This window comes from Poeciliopsis prolifica, unplaced genomic scaffold (assembly GCF_027474105.1).
Source record: "Poeciliopsis prolifica strain line A6 unplaced genomic scaffold, Auburn_PproV2 SCAFFOLD003, whole genome shotgun sequence".
Taxonomy (NCBI): domain Eukaryota; kingdom Metazoa; phylum Chordata; class Actinopteri; order Cyprinodontiformes; family Poeciliidae; genus Poeciliopsis; species Poeciliopsis prolifica.
The window spans coordinates 3,197,498-3,217,831 of NW_026562378.1; the positions used below are offsets into that span (position 1 = coordinate 3,197,498).

The window sequence follows — 20,334 nt, forward strand, 5'->3', positions numbered from 1 at the left end:
AATGAGCCGCGCGACACTGAACGAGACTGGCAGCTTTAAGGTGATAATGAAATGCAGATAAAAGCCAAACCGCCTTCCTTTAATGGGTTTTTATAATAAAATAAGAGACGTGGGTCAGGGTTGATATCTGCCAAGGGTTTGCATGTTTTCATGCTTTATCCAGCTTTATGCAGTGTTACACCCATTTGTCTTTTTTCCCTTTCAGTTCTTAGACTTAATATGTACTTTAGGAATGTTTTAGATTTTTCAGCTAGGTGCGTTTATTTCCTGAAATATGACAATTGGATCTACACCAAGGCAATTCCAGTGATCTGATTTAAAATGAATTAACATATCTTGATTTTTGTGTTTATTTTTTTCTTTTACAAGAAGCTAGAAACACATTAAAATATGACCTGCCTTTCATGTCAACATAAAGTGGACAAGATGTGCTCCAGAAACATCCAGCTTTAAAAATATGACACAGTTAAGGAATAACACGTCTCTGTGAAAGCGAGCAGCAGTGAAACAAATGGGAACAGTCTTCACTGTAAGCACCGGTTTGTCTCAGAGTTTACTGCAAGTCATTTCTGCACAGCTAAAGAGTGTAGACAGGTTTGTTGTGATTCTGACAAGAGGAGAAGAAGGAAAACCTTCAACTGTACATTTTTTTGACATTTTCAGATTAATTTCTGAATTTTCTTTTAAAAACAAATCCCAAGTTTGAAAAGTTGACATTTTTCAATGAAATATTTTGTCCAGGCAGTTTCTGAAATTACTGTCAAAATTTTGAGGCAAGACTTTTGACTTTTCGAATAGAAATGTTCTTGTTTTCTTCTGCCAAATGTCCGAGAAATGTTCAACTTTTGAAACTCAGAAAATTATTTGTGTTTTTCTAGAACATTTCTGACTAGTTTTTATTTATTTTTTCATCATTAGTATTTCTGCAATCCTTTTTCCATCACCGACAGAAAAAGATCTCTTCACACGACAGTCATGGCCGTCATTTGAAGGCAGCCATGACTGACTCACTCTCACTGTCCTCAGCATCTTTCTGCAGGATATTTCTGTAACTTGACTTGTGTTTTCTCATTTTACACATTTGTTAGTGGAAGATATTTTATCTTTCAGCTTTTCTGGGACAAGGCCATTTGCGCATTCTTTTTACATATTTGCGTGATAAACCAGAAAATAAACACATCCTTATCTGGTGACTGTCTCCCTTGTACACTGTGATCAGTGTCGTGCTAGAGCATGCTCATTGAGAAAGGAGACTGTTGGGAAAGAACAGAAAGATCATTTCTAGGAATATGACGCAGCCTGCTGAAGGAAATGTGTGTTAGATATTCACATTTGTGAGATAAGCAGAACAGGCACGAAAACTTGATTTAGTAAGGCTGAGCTTAGAAGAAAAAACAACTTTTACATGTATTAGCAGTGACACGAAAGAGCCTGTAGATGGCAGTGTTGCAGAACAGCTCGGTGTATGTTTGGTGACTTTTCTCAGGTAGCAATCTGGCCTTACCACTTCCTGTTAAGAGGAGGTCAGGAGGTTTTATGTAACATAGACTTTTTGACTTTTTTTGTTATGTTATTCCCTCATCATTTATTGAGCCCGTTATGCCAGCTACTGCTCAGTAAAAGCCCCTTAGAGCACTTGTAAATGGCATAACGAGGAGCCTTGTTGTGATGACGAACCGTAGGCGACGTGCTGCAAAGAGCAGGAGCTTCTTAAAGAAACAGCAACCCAATTTCAATTCATCAAATTGAAAAGTCAGCTTTCTATTAAGTTGTACTGCATTTTCACAAGGCAGCTATGACTGTCCTACTAGCTGTCAAGAAGGACAGCCAGCTATAGTGGTAAAATGTAGCCTCTTGATAAAGAGTCATCTAACTGCTTCTGTGTGATTTGTCCTGATCTGAACTATGTCTCCTTTTTCTTTCGCTGTCTTGTGTTTCGTCGCCATTTGCTGTTCATTTTCAGTTCACCTTTTAGATTCGTATTGTATTTAGGTTGGGATGTGGATTTCAGTCTTCATGTTATGCTTTCCTTTGTAAGCGCTTATTTAGGAACCTGTCCTTCCTGGATGAATGTGATCTCCTCGCCGCCTCCTACTCTGAGTTTCCACGTCACCTTTTGGATCTGTTGTTGGCTTGTTTCCCGTTTCCATTTGTATGCTTTTCTGTCTGTTTGTTTTTTGTGGTTCTCTGTGTCGGTTCTTTTCAGCCTTTCCCTCAGTTCATCTCCAGATCGCTGCTTTCCCTCATTTATCTGTTATTAATAAACCACATCTCTCTTGTTCTGCATTCGCCATGTGAGCTTAGATCATTCTGTGAAGTTCTTGTTATTCTGTTTCCTTTTCTATTTATATCAGAAATATTGATCATTCCCTCTCTTAATTCTTCAGATGTAAGGAGGCTTGTGGATCTGAAGACATAAAATGATTTCTCTTTTCACTTTTGTATGAAACAAATGAAAACAATTCTGCTAATGTTAAGTGACCTAAAATAGGAAATTAATTCATATTTAATACAAGACAATAAAAAAATTACTCTTTTTTTTTTTTTTTTTACATTTTTTACGTCTGTGTAAATATTTGCTTCCACATTTGGAGGAAATTTGTGTTAATGATTGACTTGGGTTTCCCCTGAACTCAAAAGTCTGTCGTTTGATTTGTTCCTCTGGTGGCTCAGCGTCCTCATTCCCCTCAGCTCTTATTGATCTTTCACCAAACAAAACTTAACGCTCAATTCCTCTTCGGTCGCATGTTAAAATCACCGTTTCTAACATTAAAGTCCAAACCGAAGCTCCTGGTTGTCTTGTAACTAAGGTATAGTTCAAAGAAACTTTATGGAGAGGAGAAGAGAAAAGAGAACAGAGATCAGACTTCCCATTTCTTCTTTATAACGCTTCATAAATATATATAGGAATTCAACCAAAATTAATTAACAATGACACTTGTGGTAAGGCAAGGTTTTATTAAAACCAGTCAATGATTTCCAAACAAACTGATATCCATCATGACATGGAGCAACACAGCGATGAAAATGTGTCCTCGTCATCAGTTCAATAATTCCCATCTCCTTTTACTTTTTGCAGGGTTTCACATGATGGATTAAAGCTTTATTGCAAACGCACAAAATATAATTGACATACACAAAGAAACCCCTAAAAACCTGTTAAAACATTTGCATGATTTTAAAGAGCATCAGTAAAATTACATTATTTACACAATTTGCATAAGGCATTCGGTTATATGTGCACTTACTAAAGAACTTTTTATTTATTTATTTATTTATTTATTATTACTGGTTAAATGTAATGGTGTGACTGATTGGAGAAGTGGAGACCATCATTATTTAGATGGCTCTGGTTCCTGATAGGATATTTCAGTGGCTTTAGTTTAAGGTCAAGCTTTTTTCTGTGTGAAAAGGTGAAAATTAAAGAAGAATTAAAGAGCCATTTCTTCAATTGTGTCTGTTGATTTGGTTTTGTAGAAGACAAAAGAAAAAGATGAGACTGAATGAGTCAAAATGTCACATTCCAGCATTCCTCTCTCCTATTGTTTTTAACTAATTGGTGCTTCAAAATGCACTAATTTTGAAGCACCAAAATTAGTGCAAGCTAGCTGGGTAAGGCAGCGGCAAGATTCAATGTTCTTTCTTTAAGGGCAACCTAAAAAAACAAGGAAGTCAAACCTCCTCAATCTCACTTCCACATATCTGCATGTGATGAGCAGAAATGTGTTTTGTGTCCTACACACACAGTCGGATCAGTCGGTTTTGGAGCAGCCCTAAAAATAGATTGTCAGATGTAGATGAGTGAGTGAGTTATTCTGATCATTTCTCATTGACCGTTATCACGTCCATACCTGTGGTCTGACGATCGTGGTGTAATTCCCAGGCGATGCTGCACTCATAACTGTGGTATAAACTGTAATTCTGTGAGGATTTAAGACAGAAGGCGGCGGACGTCGTCAAATGTGATGGAATTAAAATAAGGAAAAGTATTTGCATATTTAGACCTTATTACTAATTCCAGGTTGAACCCTTTATGTCCCTCCTTCCCTTACTTTCTACTTCTACTAGAACCTCATATTGAACTGTGGTGGAATAACCATAAAGGACTGAGACTTCTGGAAAAGTCTGGATGGTTCACATGAAAAATGTGCAAAACCTGATAAATAGCACGTCGATAATTGGGCGTCTGCTGAACAACAGGAAGTAAAACTGCTCTGCACAGTACGGCTCCATTTGTGCAGAACAACAACAACACATGTGATTTCTAGATGCTAACAGATTAAAGACAGCAGCAAACAAGCATCTTACCTGTTGCAGACGGGATGCAGTGACAAGACCTGCAGGACAAGACTCACTGATCATTATGTGTCCCATTCTGAAATGTGAAGAGACTCTCACTACAACCAGTATCACCTAAACCTAACATCTATCATTATGGACTCCTTGAAGTGAATTAAGTGCAGAACAAGATGATCTAAGGCGTCCCCTCAATTAAAACTGGGAAAATCTGCTTCGACCTAAATGCATGTTAAGAGGAAGCAGAGGAATATTCTATCACATAAAATCTCAATGAAACCCATTGTGGTTAGTGTTTATGAGGTAAAGAATACCTTAGGTATCGACTAGACCCTACTTGCCTGATAAAGTTTGTCCATGTTGATGTGGTCTTGACCTGTAGCGTTGAGAGCCTTGTTTGCCGTTTCCCTAAGATACGATCACATAACCGCAGCTTAATCAGTTAGCAAACATTATGGATCATCATCATGTGAGATGACTGACCTTCGATGGTCTTTTGCAGGAGGAGGAAGCCAGTGGTCAAAGTTCGTCTCCACTCTGTACCATCTAAACAAACGAGGAAAGGTTACACCTGCCTTCAGTCCCATCGACCCAACCCCCCTGCAGATTCTCCATACCCTCCAGTTAAAGGCTCCAGGGCCCAGATGTCAGCGGGACCCTTTCGGTCTCTGGTGATGACGACTCCCTCCTTGGCTCGCACCCCACCCACGATGTAGTACACCCCGGTGATGAGGGGGGTTTTGGACAGACGCATGACTGCATCCAGGAAGTCCTCGGCCTCCTCCAGAGTCTAAATGAATCACATATGATTCGTTTCACTTCCTCAAGCTGTAAGCGCCACATTTAGCCACTGCTTTCCTGTAAGAAACGTACTCACCTCCCTCACAAGCCAGCTGACCGGCGACCTGTGAAACAGGGCCGCGGACACAACATTCTTCCACCAGTTCCACCAGTGCTCAGTCCCTGGTGAACCAGGAAACAAATATTAAAAATGGGGAAACGAATCAAATGAAATGTAGCATCTGTTCCGACCGTGAAGATTGTCTCACCTCGCTGATCGCCGGATACGGTGAACTTGTTGGGACTCATTCCTGTCCACAAGCCGACATAACCGGCAAATGACGTTCCGTAGTACGCCGCCTAAAAGTCAATGAAGGAGCATCACAGTTCCCCTTCCACTGGGCAAATGTTTAAATTACAGCATTTTTATGACTGATTTAAGTACAGAGTATAACTTTGCTAATCGCTATTATAAAACTGAAGACTGTTTCAAATGTCAGCTCCATGGTAACCTTCTCTTTGAGTTAAACAAGTAGAACTCAACGCACACAGTGTGAAGTCGGCTCTACTTCCAATATAAATAAGGAAGCATAAAAAAAACTATTCTGAACATTCAGAAATTGGACACAAAAAAACTGCTAGAAGAAAAAGAGCCTGTGGATATATTAATATTTTGTAAAAATTCCTTTGAACAGCTACCCCGCTCCATCATGCCGAGTCCGTGTTGTACCTTTCCATTCTTCTGGAAGACTAAATTCACGGTCATATTTCTCAGAACAGGGTGAGGGTAGTCGAGATTCCTCCCGTGAAACACGTTCCCATTTTTATCTTGAGCCACGATGCTGGTGCAAAAGCTATGAAAGCAGAAAGTTGGGTTTTTGTTAGTACTCCTGGGTTTCAATGGCATACCTGTCGGCATACGACAAGCTGGCTTTGTTCATTTACAAATGAAGACATATAATTGTAACTGTACATACGCAGTGAATTCATAGGCAAAGTTAAGAATGATGGCATCAGATAGGTTCCCTCCCAGGACAGAGGCCAGGCCACGGATTTCGCCAGCATACGGCGGAGGAATGTATTTTTCCAGGGACTTCACAATCGGGATCGCTGCGTGATGCACCCATTTTGGAACTGTTGCTCTGCAGAAGCAAAAAATAAATGAATAAATGCATATTTAAAAAAAACACACAGTAGAAGTTACTGTAAACATGATCATAATCGAACATAAATGGAGTGACTCAGACTTTGACATGTTAGTGTGTTGAATGTTCTGAGGTTGTCTATGTATGTAACATGCCAACCTTCACTGGTGTCATTTGTAATTAGCTTACGTCACACCAGTGGTATAAGAGCCAACTGAAAAAAAAATTTATTTGGATTTTTGAAGTGCAGAGTGGTAATGCAGTGTGCCATACTATTTGAAATTAATATCAGCTGATAGACACTGAGTTTGCAACAAACAAGTTTGATATCTTTTAATTTCCAAACACTGACAAAAGCCAACAGCAGGAAAATATTAACTGTATAACAACTATTAAAATGACATCAATATCATTTCCCATGTGTAATAGTATTTACTTTGTATTTTTTGTTTTTGATATTCTATATTTGGGGGATTTTTTTCACATGAGCTTGGTGCTCGTGGTCGCCCCCTGGAGGTGTGTTTTTTTTCTTTAATTTTACCTACATTTGCTTCTGATTTACAAAGGCATGACATCATCATCCAATTGTTCAAATGCATAATAATCCACTCATGTAGATTTAAGAATGTCATAAATAAAGATGATCATTTTATTTTGATGTAACAAATAGAAATCATGGTGACAGTCCTAACTGACCTAAAACAGAAAACACTTTATTTAAAGTCAAACAGTGAAAAAAAAAAAAAAAAAAACTGCGGCTATGCGGCTGTTTTCTAACAGAATGTCTGAATAAATGGTTCCAACTACACAGCCAGTAATTTGCAGCCTGTCATGTAGAGAAGTTGCCACTCTGAAACTGCCAAAGAGTGGAAGTTTCACTATTTTATCAGCAACAAAGTAAGGTTAGACCTCTTTTTTTTATTTTATTTTGAAAATCTGCGCTCTATGGAGCATGAAAGTCACCGGACCGGTATCAGAAAACTTCTGTGATGAGATGGTGGCAGTTCACTAGCTTGACATTTGAGATCTCAGGCATCTTGTGCACAGAGGCCCATAGAATCAGGAGAAGGACGCACACCCCCAAATTGTACGTAATAGCTCAAATATGCTAATACTTGACACTAATACTAGAGTATATATCATTATGTGCAGCTTTGCTGTATATATTTTGTTCTATGCAGTGGTTTGTGGTTTAGATGAGTGGCTACTCATCTTTATTATTTAGTTTATTTACTTTGGATCAGCATTATTAGCTTTTTCTTCTTTTGCTCTTTCTTTTGGTTTGTTATTTTGTTTGTATTTCCTTTTAATTCCTGTAAATTGTATTGCTGAAAATGTGCCATATAAATAAAATTACCTTTACTTTTATTTTGCCATTAAGACCCAGCACTGTAATAGTACATCTCTAATGTAACAAATGTTGACTTTAATTGAGTTTCTCCATCCAAACTTACAAGTTGGATCCCATAGTTCAGTCTTGTAATGCTATCGGATGGAGAATTTGCATTGGCATTTCCCCAACACTAAATCATAAAATATCATAACTTCAAACATTTTGGGCTGAGCAAAAATCTCTGTGGGGGAAAAAAACATACAACTGGATATTAATTGAACCAGATCAGTTCAAAACAGAACAAGGTTGAACTTTTTAAAACTTTTTATTTTTTTTCCCCTCATCTTTTCTCTGGGTTTTGTCCCTGCAAATTACTTCATGTAACAATATTATAGTTTATTACGAAACATTCACACAACCTCCACAATGTAATTTATTAAAATAATAATAATCCGTGTCATAACTCTGTCCTAACGCTTCAGCAATTCATTACCTGAACACAATTATGCTCATTTTAACTGAGCTCAGCTGGTCTGTGAACGTCACAAACAAACAAACACATTGTATTAAACTTTATCATACGCTAAACTTGAGACTCACTCGATGATTTCTGCCGCGGCTCGGCTCAGGTAGTTCACGTCAAAGACCTTTTTGAGAACCAACCACCGCAGCTCCGGTTCTTCGTCCAGGTCGATGACGACCGAGGGAGGAGACGGGCTCTGAGCCCGCAGGGAGCCGCAGAGTCCGAGCAGCAGCAGCAGCAGCGGCGGCGGCTCCGCAATCCGGAACATCCTGGTCCGCTGCAGGCAGAGGAGGAAGTAAACAAACCAGACCTCAACCTCGTAACGAACCTCAGGGAGAAAGAAAATCACTTCCGCTAAAAGCTTTTCAAAATAAAATAGGTATGAGATTGGGTGTTCCTTCTCTGTCTTTTTTTTTTTTGCCACGCGAGTCGACTTAAGAGTGTCAATGAATAAAAAACAACAGAAATACCACGGAAAGATGAACCCAAACTAATAGCAGAGCGGTTTTCAAAAGCAGCTCGTCTATATTCATGATAGAAGTTACATCTCTCTTTTTGGTTCTAATGCAGTGTTTATGTAACAGGTGGCACCAGTAGGTGTCGCACTCTCCACAGCCTGAGCCTCCAGAAAAGGGAAGGTGGAAGGGCGGTGGCCAGGTGTTCATTTCCGGTGTGTGAGACCAGGTGTGTTTTGGGCCCATGCTGTTTGCTGGCTGTGGTAGGTTTGGAGGAAAACTGTTTTAAAGTGAGTCTCTTAAGTGCTGATGTGGTGTTTTTATGCAGGGCTGCATTGTTAATGGCAGCACTACCTGGGCATGTGGATGTTCCACGCCACAGGTAGGTTTATACATTTGTCTAAATGTATAAACCGGTTAAATTTAAGTTAGCTGGGGATCCTCTGATGTGTGTAGCAATAAATATTGTTAATTAACTTCACTCTGATTATTGTTTGTTGCCCTTCGGCCTGACGGAACTATAACATTTAGTAAACTTCACCATCACATGTATGGTACCTTTAGAAAAGTATCAAACTTTGTTTTGTTGGCACATCACAACTAACTTTAACTTTTATGATGGTCTGATTTTATTACAGTTGAGTTACTAATCGGATCACCAAGAAAAAAAAATCCGAGAAAGGGATTTGACGTACTTTTTTCTCCTTTTTTGTTTTAGCAACACTCGGCCACTTGGGGGCAGAAGAGGCCAACATTTAATCTCTTTACTCATCAAACTCATTCACAACACCTTGAGCTTTTCTACATCCATGTACTTTATGGCAACACTGTTGATACCCACAAGCGGCGTGATTAGTTGTCACAGGATGACACTTGCAGTACAGTCTGACTAGCATGAATGCTAACCAGGCCACGGGTTCAAACATGTAAAGCAGCACAGCGGTTTATTTTGAGGTAAAGATGAAGCAGAAAGTGGTAAGGTGAAGACGCAAAAACTTTACAGTTATGCCAGAAGCAACAAAGTGAGTAGTGGAACCTTTATATTATTTGTAATATATTAAAACATAGGAAATTCAACTATGGTTGGACAATGGTCTGTTTGGTAGCATCGTTGCTTTGCGCAAGAAAGTTGTAGATTTGAATTCATATGATCAGGTATAAAAAAATAGACGGGCATAGTAGCTTTACTGCGTCATTTGGCAGATTAGACTTAAAGAATCAAGTCTCTTAAGTTGTCAAGAGAATAAACAGGAAGCAAGATGGCAAAGTTGTTTTTCATTTATTACTGGTCCGCATTCAGTCATTAAGTCAAAAAAAAAAAAAACATCATACCCCATGATAACCCCATGATAGTGAAAATCTTAAAATCAAGGTGTGGCTTAGCAAACTAAAGCGTCAAATTAATCAAAATTAACATGAAAACACTTTTGCGCTTTAGGAAATGGAAGGAGGAAGAGATTCTGCAAGATCAAAACAAATTTTCAATCTCACTTTTGTTTTTTCTGCTGAAAAAAAAGCTACTTCAAAATGTTTCCAGACTGCGTCGGAACCCAATTACACACACAATCTCCAAAACAAGCTGGTTTTACTCATTGGGCGCATTGTCAAATCCCTGGACGTCGAAAGCCGATTTGACACACTGGGGCCTCTTAATTTGAAAACGGAAAAGCAGCATGAAACCCAACTCCCACATGGTGGCGCTCGCGTCGCATGTTTTTGTTTGTGGGAACTACCACTGAGAGAAGACGGGCCCTGAAGGCAGCTGAGATCATCTCACTGATCTGCAGCTCGAGTCACAACATTTTGTTGTGATTAGAAGAAGAAGAAGAAAACTTCCACGCATCTCAGAGAGGCACGATGGGCGGGACGTCCTGATGGAGGGACCTGTTGATTTTTCCACGCTTGCTTTTAACTGGGCTTACATTACCACCTGCAGGAAATGAAGATGAAAGGAGACTTGTCATCATTAAACGCGAAGCTGCCCCGACCAGGGAGGATTCGTTTCCACTGAGGCAGACTCAATGGCCGTCCCTCAACAGTGTTAGAACTCCACCTTTTTACGAGTGTGAAAAGCGACTTATGCACAATGACCAGCTTTTTAAGAAGTAAAACTAACTCGTGATATCATTTCCCCCCCCTGAAAGCCTTTAGAATCAGGTCCAAGCCTGTAATCTAAGACGTGCTATTGATTTACAGAGGCTGTGCAGCTTTATGTGTTATGTAAGTGTTATGTAAGAGGTGTGCTGAGGAGTTGTCAGGGTGGCTGGCTGCAACACGTTGAAGCCAAACAGGCGGTCGAACACAGACTCCACAGGAGGACCAAAAGCTTTATTATTATTTTAATATATATATATTTATATCAATAATACTTTATGTACAAAATATGGACATCCTTTTGTTACAATGTCAAAATAAAAACCAATTAAAGTACCTCTTTCTATACAAAACTAAATGTTTTTGGGAATTTTACATTCAAGCGCTCCTGCTAAAGACAAACATCGAATTTGTTTGCAGCTCCAGTCATCGTGGTGTTTGGGTTAAACGAGTGAAGAAGGCGGGAACAGGAGCTCCAGATGCACGTCTACAAACTTGCTGCCTCATCCTTCCTGCGGCAGCTACGCACACACACACGCGCGCGCAGCACAAAAAAAAAAAAAAAAAAAAAACCCACTCTGCGGGTCTTGTATCAAAAATAGAGATGTACAAAGAGAAAAGCAAAACCAAAACGTTACTTCACAGGCGCTCCATCTGGATGCAACTTACAAAAAAAAAAAAGTAATCAAATAAAAATAGCCGTGAGTCACAGATTAGGTTTTAGAAGCCCGCTTCGACAGATTAGGTGACGCACCTGGTACAGGCTACGACGGGCCAACACCCTGAATTCTCTGAACTTCTTGAATTCCTGCATTTGTTTTCAGTGGCGGCACAAACAGACGTGAGAGAAGTTAGGTCTGGGAGGTCATGACCCAGAGATGCTGGTTGTTTTTCTTTTTTGGTTAAAATGGCTTGTAGCTGTCCCTGGGGGTGGCAAACACTGAGGGTAGATCCTGACATTTGCAGATCTACAGCAGCATTCACAGCAGATTTTATTAATTTCTTCTTTATACATCTTTACATTCATTTCAGGGGTGGTGAACAACAACACAGGTCCCAATTGATTTGGGACGAGAAATAAAACGAGGAATATGGGTTATATTCTGGGATTCCCTCTGACATTCGTAATTTCTGGAGTCAAAAAAAATGTATAAACTTTTGAAATCTCTTGTGCGCTGTTTAAAATGGCCGTCTTCACAGTGTTGAAGGGGTTGTACAGAGTCTTTAATATGAGCCTCAAAAAATAGTCCGGAGGTCAATGTCTGACAGTGTTGTCCTTAAAGGGTTTTGCTCTGAGAGGCCAAGTTACCCCAGAGGGTCAACACTGTCCCCTCTGGTTCAACATTCAGTGGGGCAAAGCTGATAGGTGAACCATCTGCTCAGTCTTTGGCTTCCAAGTTCAAAGGAGAGACCTGCCTTAAAGCTTTGTGGAGAGTGGAGGAATCCATTGGGATGCGGTGGGCCACCGGAGACCCCGCCCTCGGAGACATCAACAGAGACGAGGACAACGGGTCCGAGGTCAGGCCCGGGTACATGATGGGCATGCCGCCGGGGTACCAGCATTTTTCCAGCATCGGGAGGTATGCCGCGGCTGCCGCCGTCGATGGGGGGATGAGGTAGAAGGGGAAGGAAAAAGGGGGCTGGTTGGGAGAGACGTTTACATAACTGCCAGGAAATCCCGCTGGGTGGAAGGAGAGCATCTCATCCTCCGAGTCCACTCTTGACCTCTTTGCCCGGGGCTGGTCGCCTTCCTGCTTGACAACACTGACCGTCCGCTCCAATGCGGGAGGCTTTGCCTCGCCCTCCTTCTCGTTTTCTGACCACTGGGCTTTAGGCTTGTCGTGTTCTCCCCCGTAGCCGCTGTCAGTGTCCGTATCGTTGCCACTCTGCTCCCCCGTCCCGTGGTGGCAAGTCCGTTGGATGACCGGGACACAGTTCCTACCCGGGGCCTCGGGCGACACCGACGGCTGCCCGACTGGCCTCTTTGCCTCATCAGATTCTCGGGCGGCAGACCTGTCGGGTTGAGGGCTGCTTCCGTTGTGAAGAACTTCAGCGGCCACCTTCTGGATGTGACTGATGACGTGTGAGGGGGTCAGATCCCTGGTGGTCTCTTGACTCGCCAGGTAATGGAGGACTTCTCTGGCACAGAGGTGAAAGCCAGAGCGGAACATCTCCTCACTGGTCTCAGCACCATCTCCCACGTTATCACCTGAATCAACACAATCAAAATGAAACTCAAATTTCTTTAAGACTTTAGCTTTTAAAGAGCACACTTGTCTTTAAAATTCTCAAAAAAAAAAAAGCCATTTGTTAATGATCCCAACGCAAGGCATTAGGAATCCAACTTACTGATCTGCAGGTCTTTCTGGAGCGCCATTATTTTCTGCTGCTGTTGCTCCAGGACGGCGTTCAGAGTTTTCACATGCTTCAGTGTGAGCTCCAGCACCACGGCTTTCTCCAGATGACCCAGCGTCTAAAACAGGAAGACCTTCGATAAGCATGTTGATCTTCCTTATGTAACACATTCTGCAGCTGAACAGAGGGCCAGCGGCCAACACCGAGGGGGGAAACTACGCAAACTATGCACACAAGGACGATTCCTTACAGGATTAAATCTTAAACTCCACAACATGCTAATCAGGAATGTAAACTGTTGGTACATTTTTTTAAAACATATTTTTAAATGTAGCTCGTGTTTTTTTCTATAGCTTTGCAAAAAAATAAAAAATAAATTAATTAAAGCCAACATTTGATGCAATCAGCTGGATTTCAGTCTCAGACTAACTCAATGCATTCATTACTCACTGTAAGCTTAAGATGTTCTGGCAACAGGTCCTTCAGCTGGGCAATGCACTCATTTATTCTGTCCCGTCTTTTCTTTTCGATCAGTCTGTGTGGCAACTTGTAAGTCTCCTGGACAAAGTTAAAATTCTGTCAGTAATATTTAAGATCTGGAAATCAAACTGGAAAAACAAACAAACAAACAAAAAAAACAAAAACAAAAAAAAAAAAAAAAAAAAAAAAAAATATATATATATATATATATATATATATATATATATATATATATATATATATATATATATATATATATATATATATATACACAATTTCATTTTGAACTGAAATGTATACCTTGCATTCATCCCTGCTCTTCACTCCCCTCCTGCTTTTGCACATATAAATAGGATATTCTAGTCTGTAGAAGGAAAAGGATAAAACAAAACAATATTTGAGATTAAAGTGTTTCATAGAAGAACAGCAGCAGGTTCAGGTTGTGAAAACGCATCGTGTTTTACCGGCGCATGTCGGCTCCATCCATTGACGCGTGTTTCTGAATATAAGGAGGCGGCTGCGCACTGGTAATCCGCTCCATGTCGCTTTATCGACGGGCGACAAAAAAATAAAATCACCTGAAAAGCGCTCGCTCCTTTAAAACGGAACAAAAAGAGAAGAGAGGGCGAAAAGGAAAAAGTCAAGAATAACAAAAAAATAAATAAAAAAAGCAAAGCAAAAAGAAGCGTGACGCCTGCTCCGCTGTGGTCCTGCTGCAGGCTGAGGCTGGTCGCAGTTCAGAGTGCCGTCACTCTCCGGTCTGGGCTCGTTAGTATGCCGAGGGAGAAGCTCCACGCCCCGCGCGATGTGTGAGAGCTGGGTGGGTTGATGACTACGTGTTAAATAAACCCTGTGACTGCAGGCACGTCTCTCTCTCTCTCTCTCTCTCTCTCTCTCTCTCTCTCTCTCTCGGAGAGAGAAACTGCCTCTCCTCCGTCACATGAGCCTCACGTGTTGGACGGCGCTTTCAACTCCTCACCCCCCAGCACCCCATCCTCCCCCTCCTCCCCCCGCGCTGCGTGCCGCGAGGAGGAGCGCGGATGGCAAGCCGTTTTTATATTTAATCAACAGACACACCCATTCGTAGTTTGTCAGAATGTTCAATTCGACACAATGTACAGAGTTTATGAACAGCAGACAAGGTTCTGTTATATATATATATATATATATATATATATATATATATATATATATATATATATATATATGTCTTTTCACGATTAAAATGGTTCACAAACTGTCTTAAATAATCTCATCAGTGCTGAAGGCTAAAGTGGAGATTCAGTGTTGCCTTTTGTCCAGTTATGATTTTTTTTGTTTGTTTTTTTAAGATGTTGAAACATAATCAATATTCACTTTAAATGATCAATGTTCAGAGTGGAGTTATCAGTCTGACCACCTTTGGGTTTTAAACAAGAGATGCACAAATGCAGACTCAGATTCCTGAGTATCAATATTGGTTGACAGTCATCTCTAGATACTGCAGTGTCAGGGTCACTGCTAGTTTTTTTTTTTTAATCAAGTGTATAAGTGCTCATCTTTATATCCAGGATTAGAAATATTATATGTTGACAAAACAACAATGAAAGAATGCTCATGAAAATTTTTACAATGACTGCTCCAACAATACTTGATATTTGACAGCCAGATTGGTTATGTGAGCCAGTAGTATGGTGATGTTAGCTCAAAAAAACATTGTTCACCAGTAATTTCACCGAATAAGTGAAGAATGCGTCACAAAAATAAAAACGCGACTCTTCCGCCGTCATTAAATGTCCGAACGGGTTGCCGTAGCCCCACCTCTCTCTGAAGTGCTCGGCGCTGAGTCTCGTGGAGCTCCACGCTCCTCCGACTGGCCTCGCGCTGCTGAGCTTTTTCTTTCTGTTTTTTTTTTTTTTTTTTTTTTTTTTCCCTCAGAGCCTCGGTGTGTTTACATCAACAGAAAGTGGAGCAACATGAGACATGAGGTGAAATATCGGCCCCAAAGTTGCGGATACGCCGCAGTTTGTGCTCCACGTTCAGACATGAACCCGGAGCGGCCGCTCCAGACGGACGCAGTTCACTGCAGCGCGAGCGAGTTTCCAACAATAACAGCAACATTACGAGCTCGTGAGCTTGTTGTCTTTATTGTTGCAAAAAAAAAAAAAAAAAAAAAAAAAAAAAAACCCGTAACAATAAATTAAACAAAGTAAGCACAACATAATAATTCGATAACTATTTTAAATCATATAGGATGTAAACAAAAAACGAACAATACATTTTATTGACAGAAAGTTGGACCACGAGGCATTTTAATGTCACGGTGTCTCTGGAGACAGCCACAGTGTCACGCCGATTGTTGCCTGGCACGTGCACCTCCGGCAGGATGACACGGTTTGTTATAGAGCTGCGTTTTTTTTTTTTTTTCAAAGCTGCCGCCGTGTTGATTAAATCAGGCCGTCACGTTGAGCTCCTCATGGACTCGGCACACAGGATCCCTCGCCGCTGACGTCAGCCTGGCAGCCGACCGAGAGTGGCCGAGACCGGTCAGTCGGTCCCACTCGGCGACGTCCCGAAGCAGACCGGCTATATTTAGAAAGGGCTTCAAAACGCCGGAGTCAGCCGAGCTGCGAGCGGGAAGTGGGAAAATAGTCATCAGAGGTCAGGAAATGTTTCATATTCGGGCTTTTGTCAATATGCAGGGCAACGCAGGCTCACATTTAATCTAAATAGTGAATCTTACTATTCACTCAATAACACTATTTATACATAAAAAAAAAAAAATGGAAGCAATTTTTTGGCTCAATCGCTTCATCTATAATAAAGAAACATCTATTTAGTATTAATATGATTCTTAGAATTTAAATATGGAATAAATACCTACTTAATTTAGATTTTTTTAAGTGCTTCTAGCTCATCATGTTGTAGTAATGATTGATATATAACCTATTATAGCATAAGCTAAAAATAACTGAATATTCACCCTGCAGTCTGTGTGTTTAGATGAGACTGTTTGATATTTTTATATTCTTATTATGTTGTGGTTATTACTGTTGATTTTTAATCATACTGTGCGTTTTGGGGACAACACATGGAAATTAGCATTTGTAGCTATAACCTGGTGTATGTTGTGCGTTGTCCCATTTTAAATTCATTCATTAATTCACCTTTTTGAACTCTTTTTATTGACCCATAATAAGTGCATATTACCTGGGTAATTGATTGGACTAATGCTCCAATGCATTTACACCCTTTACATTTGCTTTATGTAAAGCGTGTCAGACAATTGTTAGGAATTTTTAGTTTAGTACACAGCCTTTCCTAAAATGAGAGGATAATTCATGATGAGGGACGAAAATCAAATCCTCCCAGAAATTTCTGTTTATGTCTGTAAACCCAGTGAGATATTTACACTATGAGTCCAAACTAGATGCAAACTGACAATCGGTGCTCATTCAAGTATTTTGTATAATTATATTCTACATATTATCTTTAAAGGTGATGTGCACACTTTAATTTTTTTTTTAAAAATGTCTACCAGTAACATAAAAATGTATCAACATGTCCCCCCAAAACTATCACAAATTGTTGCATTCTACATGAGACAAAAAAGGACAGCACAATTAAAGGATAATTACAATTTTAATAAATAATTCTACCTCTGTGTACAAATTGACAATGCTTTGCTTTGCTTACCCTTAACATTTTGTAACAGTAATATTTTTTTTGTGTCCATCTTAATTTTCTATACAAAAGCAAAGGTAAAGCAACAAACTTTATGTACACAAAGTCGTCCCTTGTCGGAAACAAAAGGTACATTCCTACCATGGAAAGAACTAAAACGTCAAACTAAAAGAACAGAGTTCCCGCAGAAGCAGCGGCCGCATGTCAGAATACACCAGTGGTAATTATTACTGTAGAATCTACATGACTCCTGAGCAACCCCTCTAACAGCAGACATGTTTCAGACGGCTGTTTGTAACCCTGTTAAATCATAAAGCTACTGCCCCATAAAATAACACAAATATTTCACCATATAATGGAAGCCATCTATTTGTTTATATTGCTCTCACACAATGTCCTAAATACCGAGTGTAGAAGCCTCTCAAAACAGTATGCATATTTTGACAAACTAAAAAAGAAGTAACATTATGAAGCCCAACTTATCATTATTATTGTCATTTTATCTGAGTTTATGTGTAAATACAGATGACAGCTTAATTGTCTAGAGAGAAAGAACAGGCGAAACCACTCCCCAGTGGATTTAAATGAAGTTTTAAAACTTAAATCTACACACCATTTGGTTGCATATTTAAGTTCATATATTGCACAACATTAAAAAGAATAAGACAATAAATACTGCTCAGTGTCAGGAATATAAATAGAAAACTTTTAAGTAAGTAAATAAAAAAAAACAACAATAACAATTCTATTATGTTTTCAATTGAACCCTTAAAGGCTGTTTGTTAAGAAATCCAAGTTGTTTCTTCAGAAAGAAAAAAACCCCCAAAAAAACATTTGGCACAGATTGAACAGAACAGAATGAGGTGGGTGTGTGTTACTGTCTGGAGTAACACTTTGGGTGGGGTAGAGCTACACATCGCCTTATAGCTATCTATGTTACAGCGTTTCCCTACCGTTCGTAAGGTACTTTCACACTCAGTGCTGCATACATTATCGTGAAGCCTTGGTCCCAGGACCCGACGGGTTCCTTTCCAGGCGCCGAGCGGCTCCTCGGACTCCGTCGGCAGTCGGACCCTACGCAGGTTGCTGGGGGTTGACGTTCAGGTGCTGAGGGTGTCCCAGCAGGCCAATCCGCTGCTTCTGCTTCCTCTGCTCTGTCATCTGAAGATCACAGAGAGATGAGGGTGTCTTTTTTTTTTTTTTTTGCTAGGTCACTTTTGCTAGTATGAGCATCATCTTCGGGTCGAGCTTCCCTGAACTACCGTCGTCGATGATACGGTTTTCCGTACCACTTTGCAGAAACTAACATCTGCGGCGCACAAATGCAACGCGCAACTGAAACTGATTCTTCTGAAGTCCTGCCAGCTTCGTCATCCACCCTGCCGGCTCGTCTGACGACAGCAGCACAATACGAGCGACTGATACTGAAACCCAGTTGATTAGAATTTCAGAGATCAAGCAAAGCCTGACTCATAACACCAGTGGTAACCTTTGCAGCAGCTGGAATCGGAAGGTCCTTTCTGCTCAGAAATAACTTTAATTAACATAAGGTTGTGAAATACGGCACAGCACTGAAACACAATGGTATTAATAGTGAAAAGACAAAGTGGTCCTGCAATGAGTGTTTCAACGGATATAGCTCTGCTTAGCAAAGGAATGGCTTGAGGAGGATATTGTCAAGGCTCATACAGTGGATAGTTTAGTTCAGCTAACAGTTTTTCTTTCTCACAGCTAGTTAATATTTTGCTTAAGCCAATTTTCCTTGGCATTACTCAATCACAGTGAAGTTTATTAAAAAATCCACATTTTGTACATTTCAGAGGTTAAAGTTAAGTGTTAGCAAGCTACAGTTTTTAAAAATAATGTTACGAAAGTAGTACACAAATTAATGGAGAATTACTCAATGTATAATAATTTCCCTCATTGTTGTGATGGCGCTTTTGCAGTTCTGGCATGGAAGTTCATTCACTTTACACATACAAAGCTGTGAACAAGTATTTACACCTCTACAGTCTTCGGTTCTTTTCTTCCTCACAGCCAATGTTTCAGATCTTCAGACAAACCTAATATCAAAGATTACACTCAACGAATACAAAAAAGTGTTTTTTAAATGATTTAATTGAAAGAACTACTTCATCTACATGACTTTCATAACCCTTAATGTCACAGTTACTGAATCATACTTTAAGCTACTGCCAACAGCCAGTTGGATTTGAAGGCTAGCCAGGAAAAGAAAAATTAAAAAATGACAAATAGGGTTAATAGGCAAACACCACTTTCTGGCACCATTCCTGATTAATCATTCATTCAGGAATTTACAAAGTAACAATGAACAAGATCTTAAGAAATGCAGATCTCGCTTGCTTCACCCAAGATTAATGCAAATGATTCTTCAACAAGAAAGTGACAGAGCAAATATTTATTGTTTGTTGGGCAGCTACTGCTATGCAGTATGAGTCCACCACAAATTTCCCCTGAGGTACAATTACATTCTATTCTAAAAAAAAAAAAAAAAAAAAAAAAAAAAAAAGCAGAGTGTTCAGACAAATCTGGACTTAACTCTGATTGGGATGGTGTAGCACGACCTTTGGCTGACTGAATTGGAACAATTCTACAAGTAAAGTTGGGCCAAAATTCCTCCACAGCTATGTAAAAACTTGCTGACTTTTAAGGCAAACATGATGCCACCTGTTAGCGCCACGTGTGCAACAACTACAGCAAAAGCCAGGAATATTTGCTCCCCTGATGATATCACACAAACCTCTTTATATTTCCATGGAAATGACCATAACAAACACTGTTTATGATTGTACGGCTTCAGAAAAAGACTCCACAAAGTTTGATCAGTATTTTACTGATGTGCTGAAAATATTACAAGAAAACTGAAAAGGTTTCGATCATTATCCCTTTTGACGTTCAATAGTCAATAGTGTGGCCTCTCTGTCTTATACATGACTTCATCTTCTTCCTGTACCAACTTACCAACCAACTTTATTTATAAAACACTTTAAAACAACCACAGCTGATACAAAGTGCTGTACATAAAATAGATAAAAACAAATAAAAACTCTTACAGTTTAAAACAAACAAACCTACAATGTAGTTCTTCTCTTGTGGTAGACGGGCCAACATTTTCATCTAGATTCTGTGGTGTTTGAGCATAAACACAGACTGCCGCAGATCGAGAACTGGGATCTCTGAAAGATCCTC

The 20,334-nt window shown here is 39.9% G+C and overlaps 3 protein-coding genes across 16 annotated transcripts in view; all 3 read right to left on the minus strand.

Annotated features, from left to right (window-relative positions):
- Window positions 1–2,938: 2,938 nt before the first annotated feature.
- Window positions 2,939–8,392, minus strand: LOC129358208 (N-acylethanolamine-hydrolyzing acid amidase-like). Its single transcript, XM_055027099.1, has 11 exons — window positions 8,155–8,392; window positions 6,054–6,218; window positions 5,807–5,930; window positions 5,346–5,436; window positions 5,174–5,259; window positions 4,914–5,086; window positions 4,780–4,842; window positions 4,638–4,704; window positions 4,309–4,337; window positions 3,852–3,921; window positions 2,939–3,773 (listed from the first exon to the last, which is right to left on the minus strand). The coding sequence occupies exons 1-11, from the start codon at window positions 8,343–8,345 to the stop codon at window positions 3,753–3,755; spliced, it is 1,080 nt and encodes a 359-aa protein (XP_054883074.1). The 5' UTR covers window positions 8,346–8,392; the 3' UTR covers window positions 2,939–3,752.
- Window positions 8,393–10,839: 2,447 nt separating this feature from the next.
- On the minus strand, window positions 10,840–14,286 carry LOC129358457 (class E basic helix-loop-helix protein 40-like). Its single transcript, XM_055027521.1, has 5 exons — window positions 13,926–14,286; window positions 13,762–13,825; window positions 13,432–13,539; window positions 12,976–13,099; window positions 10,840–12,835 (listed from the first exon to the last, which is right to left on the minus strand). The coding sequence occupies exons 1-5, from the start codon at window positions 14,000–14,002 to the stop codon at window positions 12,006–12,008; spliced, it is 1,203 nt and encodes a 400-aa protein (XP_054883496.1). The 5' UTR covers window positions 14,003–14,286; the 3' UTR covers window positions 10,840–12,005.
- Window positions 14,287–17,063: 2,777 nt separating this feature from the next.
- LOC129353750 (inositol 1,4,5-trisphosphate receptor type 1-like) overlaps window positions 17,064–20,334 on the minus strand; it is a 108,304-nt gene continuing 105,033 nt past the window's right edge. For all 14 annotated transcript variants that reach the window (XM_055023242.1, XM_055023226.1, XM_055023236.1 and 11 more), the window contains one exon: window positions 17,064–18,285. In XM_055023242.1, coding sequence (XP_054879217.1) covers window positions 18,199–18,285 — 87 coding nt within the window. In that variant the 3' untranslated portion in view covers window positions 17,064–18,198. The remainder of the gene's footprint in view (window positions 18,286–20,334) is intronic.

Coding starts and splice junctions, on each gene's coding strand:
- LOC129358457 (XM_055027521.1), bottom strand. CDS start 14,002: ATGGAGCGGATTACCAGTGCGCAGCCGCCTCCTTATATTCAGAAACAC. Junction 13,826..13,925: donor GATGGAGCCGACATGCGCCG/GTAAAACACGAT, acceptor TTCCTTCTACAG/ACTAGAATATCCTATTTATA. Junction 13,540..13,761: donor AGAGCAGGGATGAATGCAAG/GTATACATTTCA, acceptor AACTTTGTCCAG/GAGACTTACAAGTTGCCACA.
- LOC129358208 (XM_055027099.1), bottom strand. CDS start 8,345: ATGTTCCGGATTGCGGAGCCGCCGCCGCTGCTGCTGCTGCTGCTCGGA. Junction 6,219..8,154: donor GCCGCGGCAGAAATCATCGA/GTGAGTCTCAAG, acceptor TTGCTTCTGCAG/AGCAACAGTTCCAAAATGGG. Junction 4,338..4,637: donor ACATGGACAAACTTTATCAG/GCAAGTAGGGTC, acceptor CTTGTCCTGCAG/GTCTTGTCACTGCATCCCGT.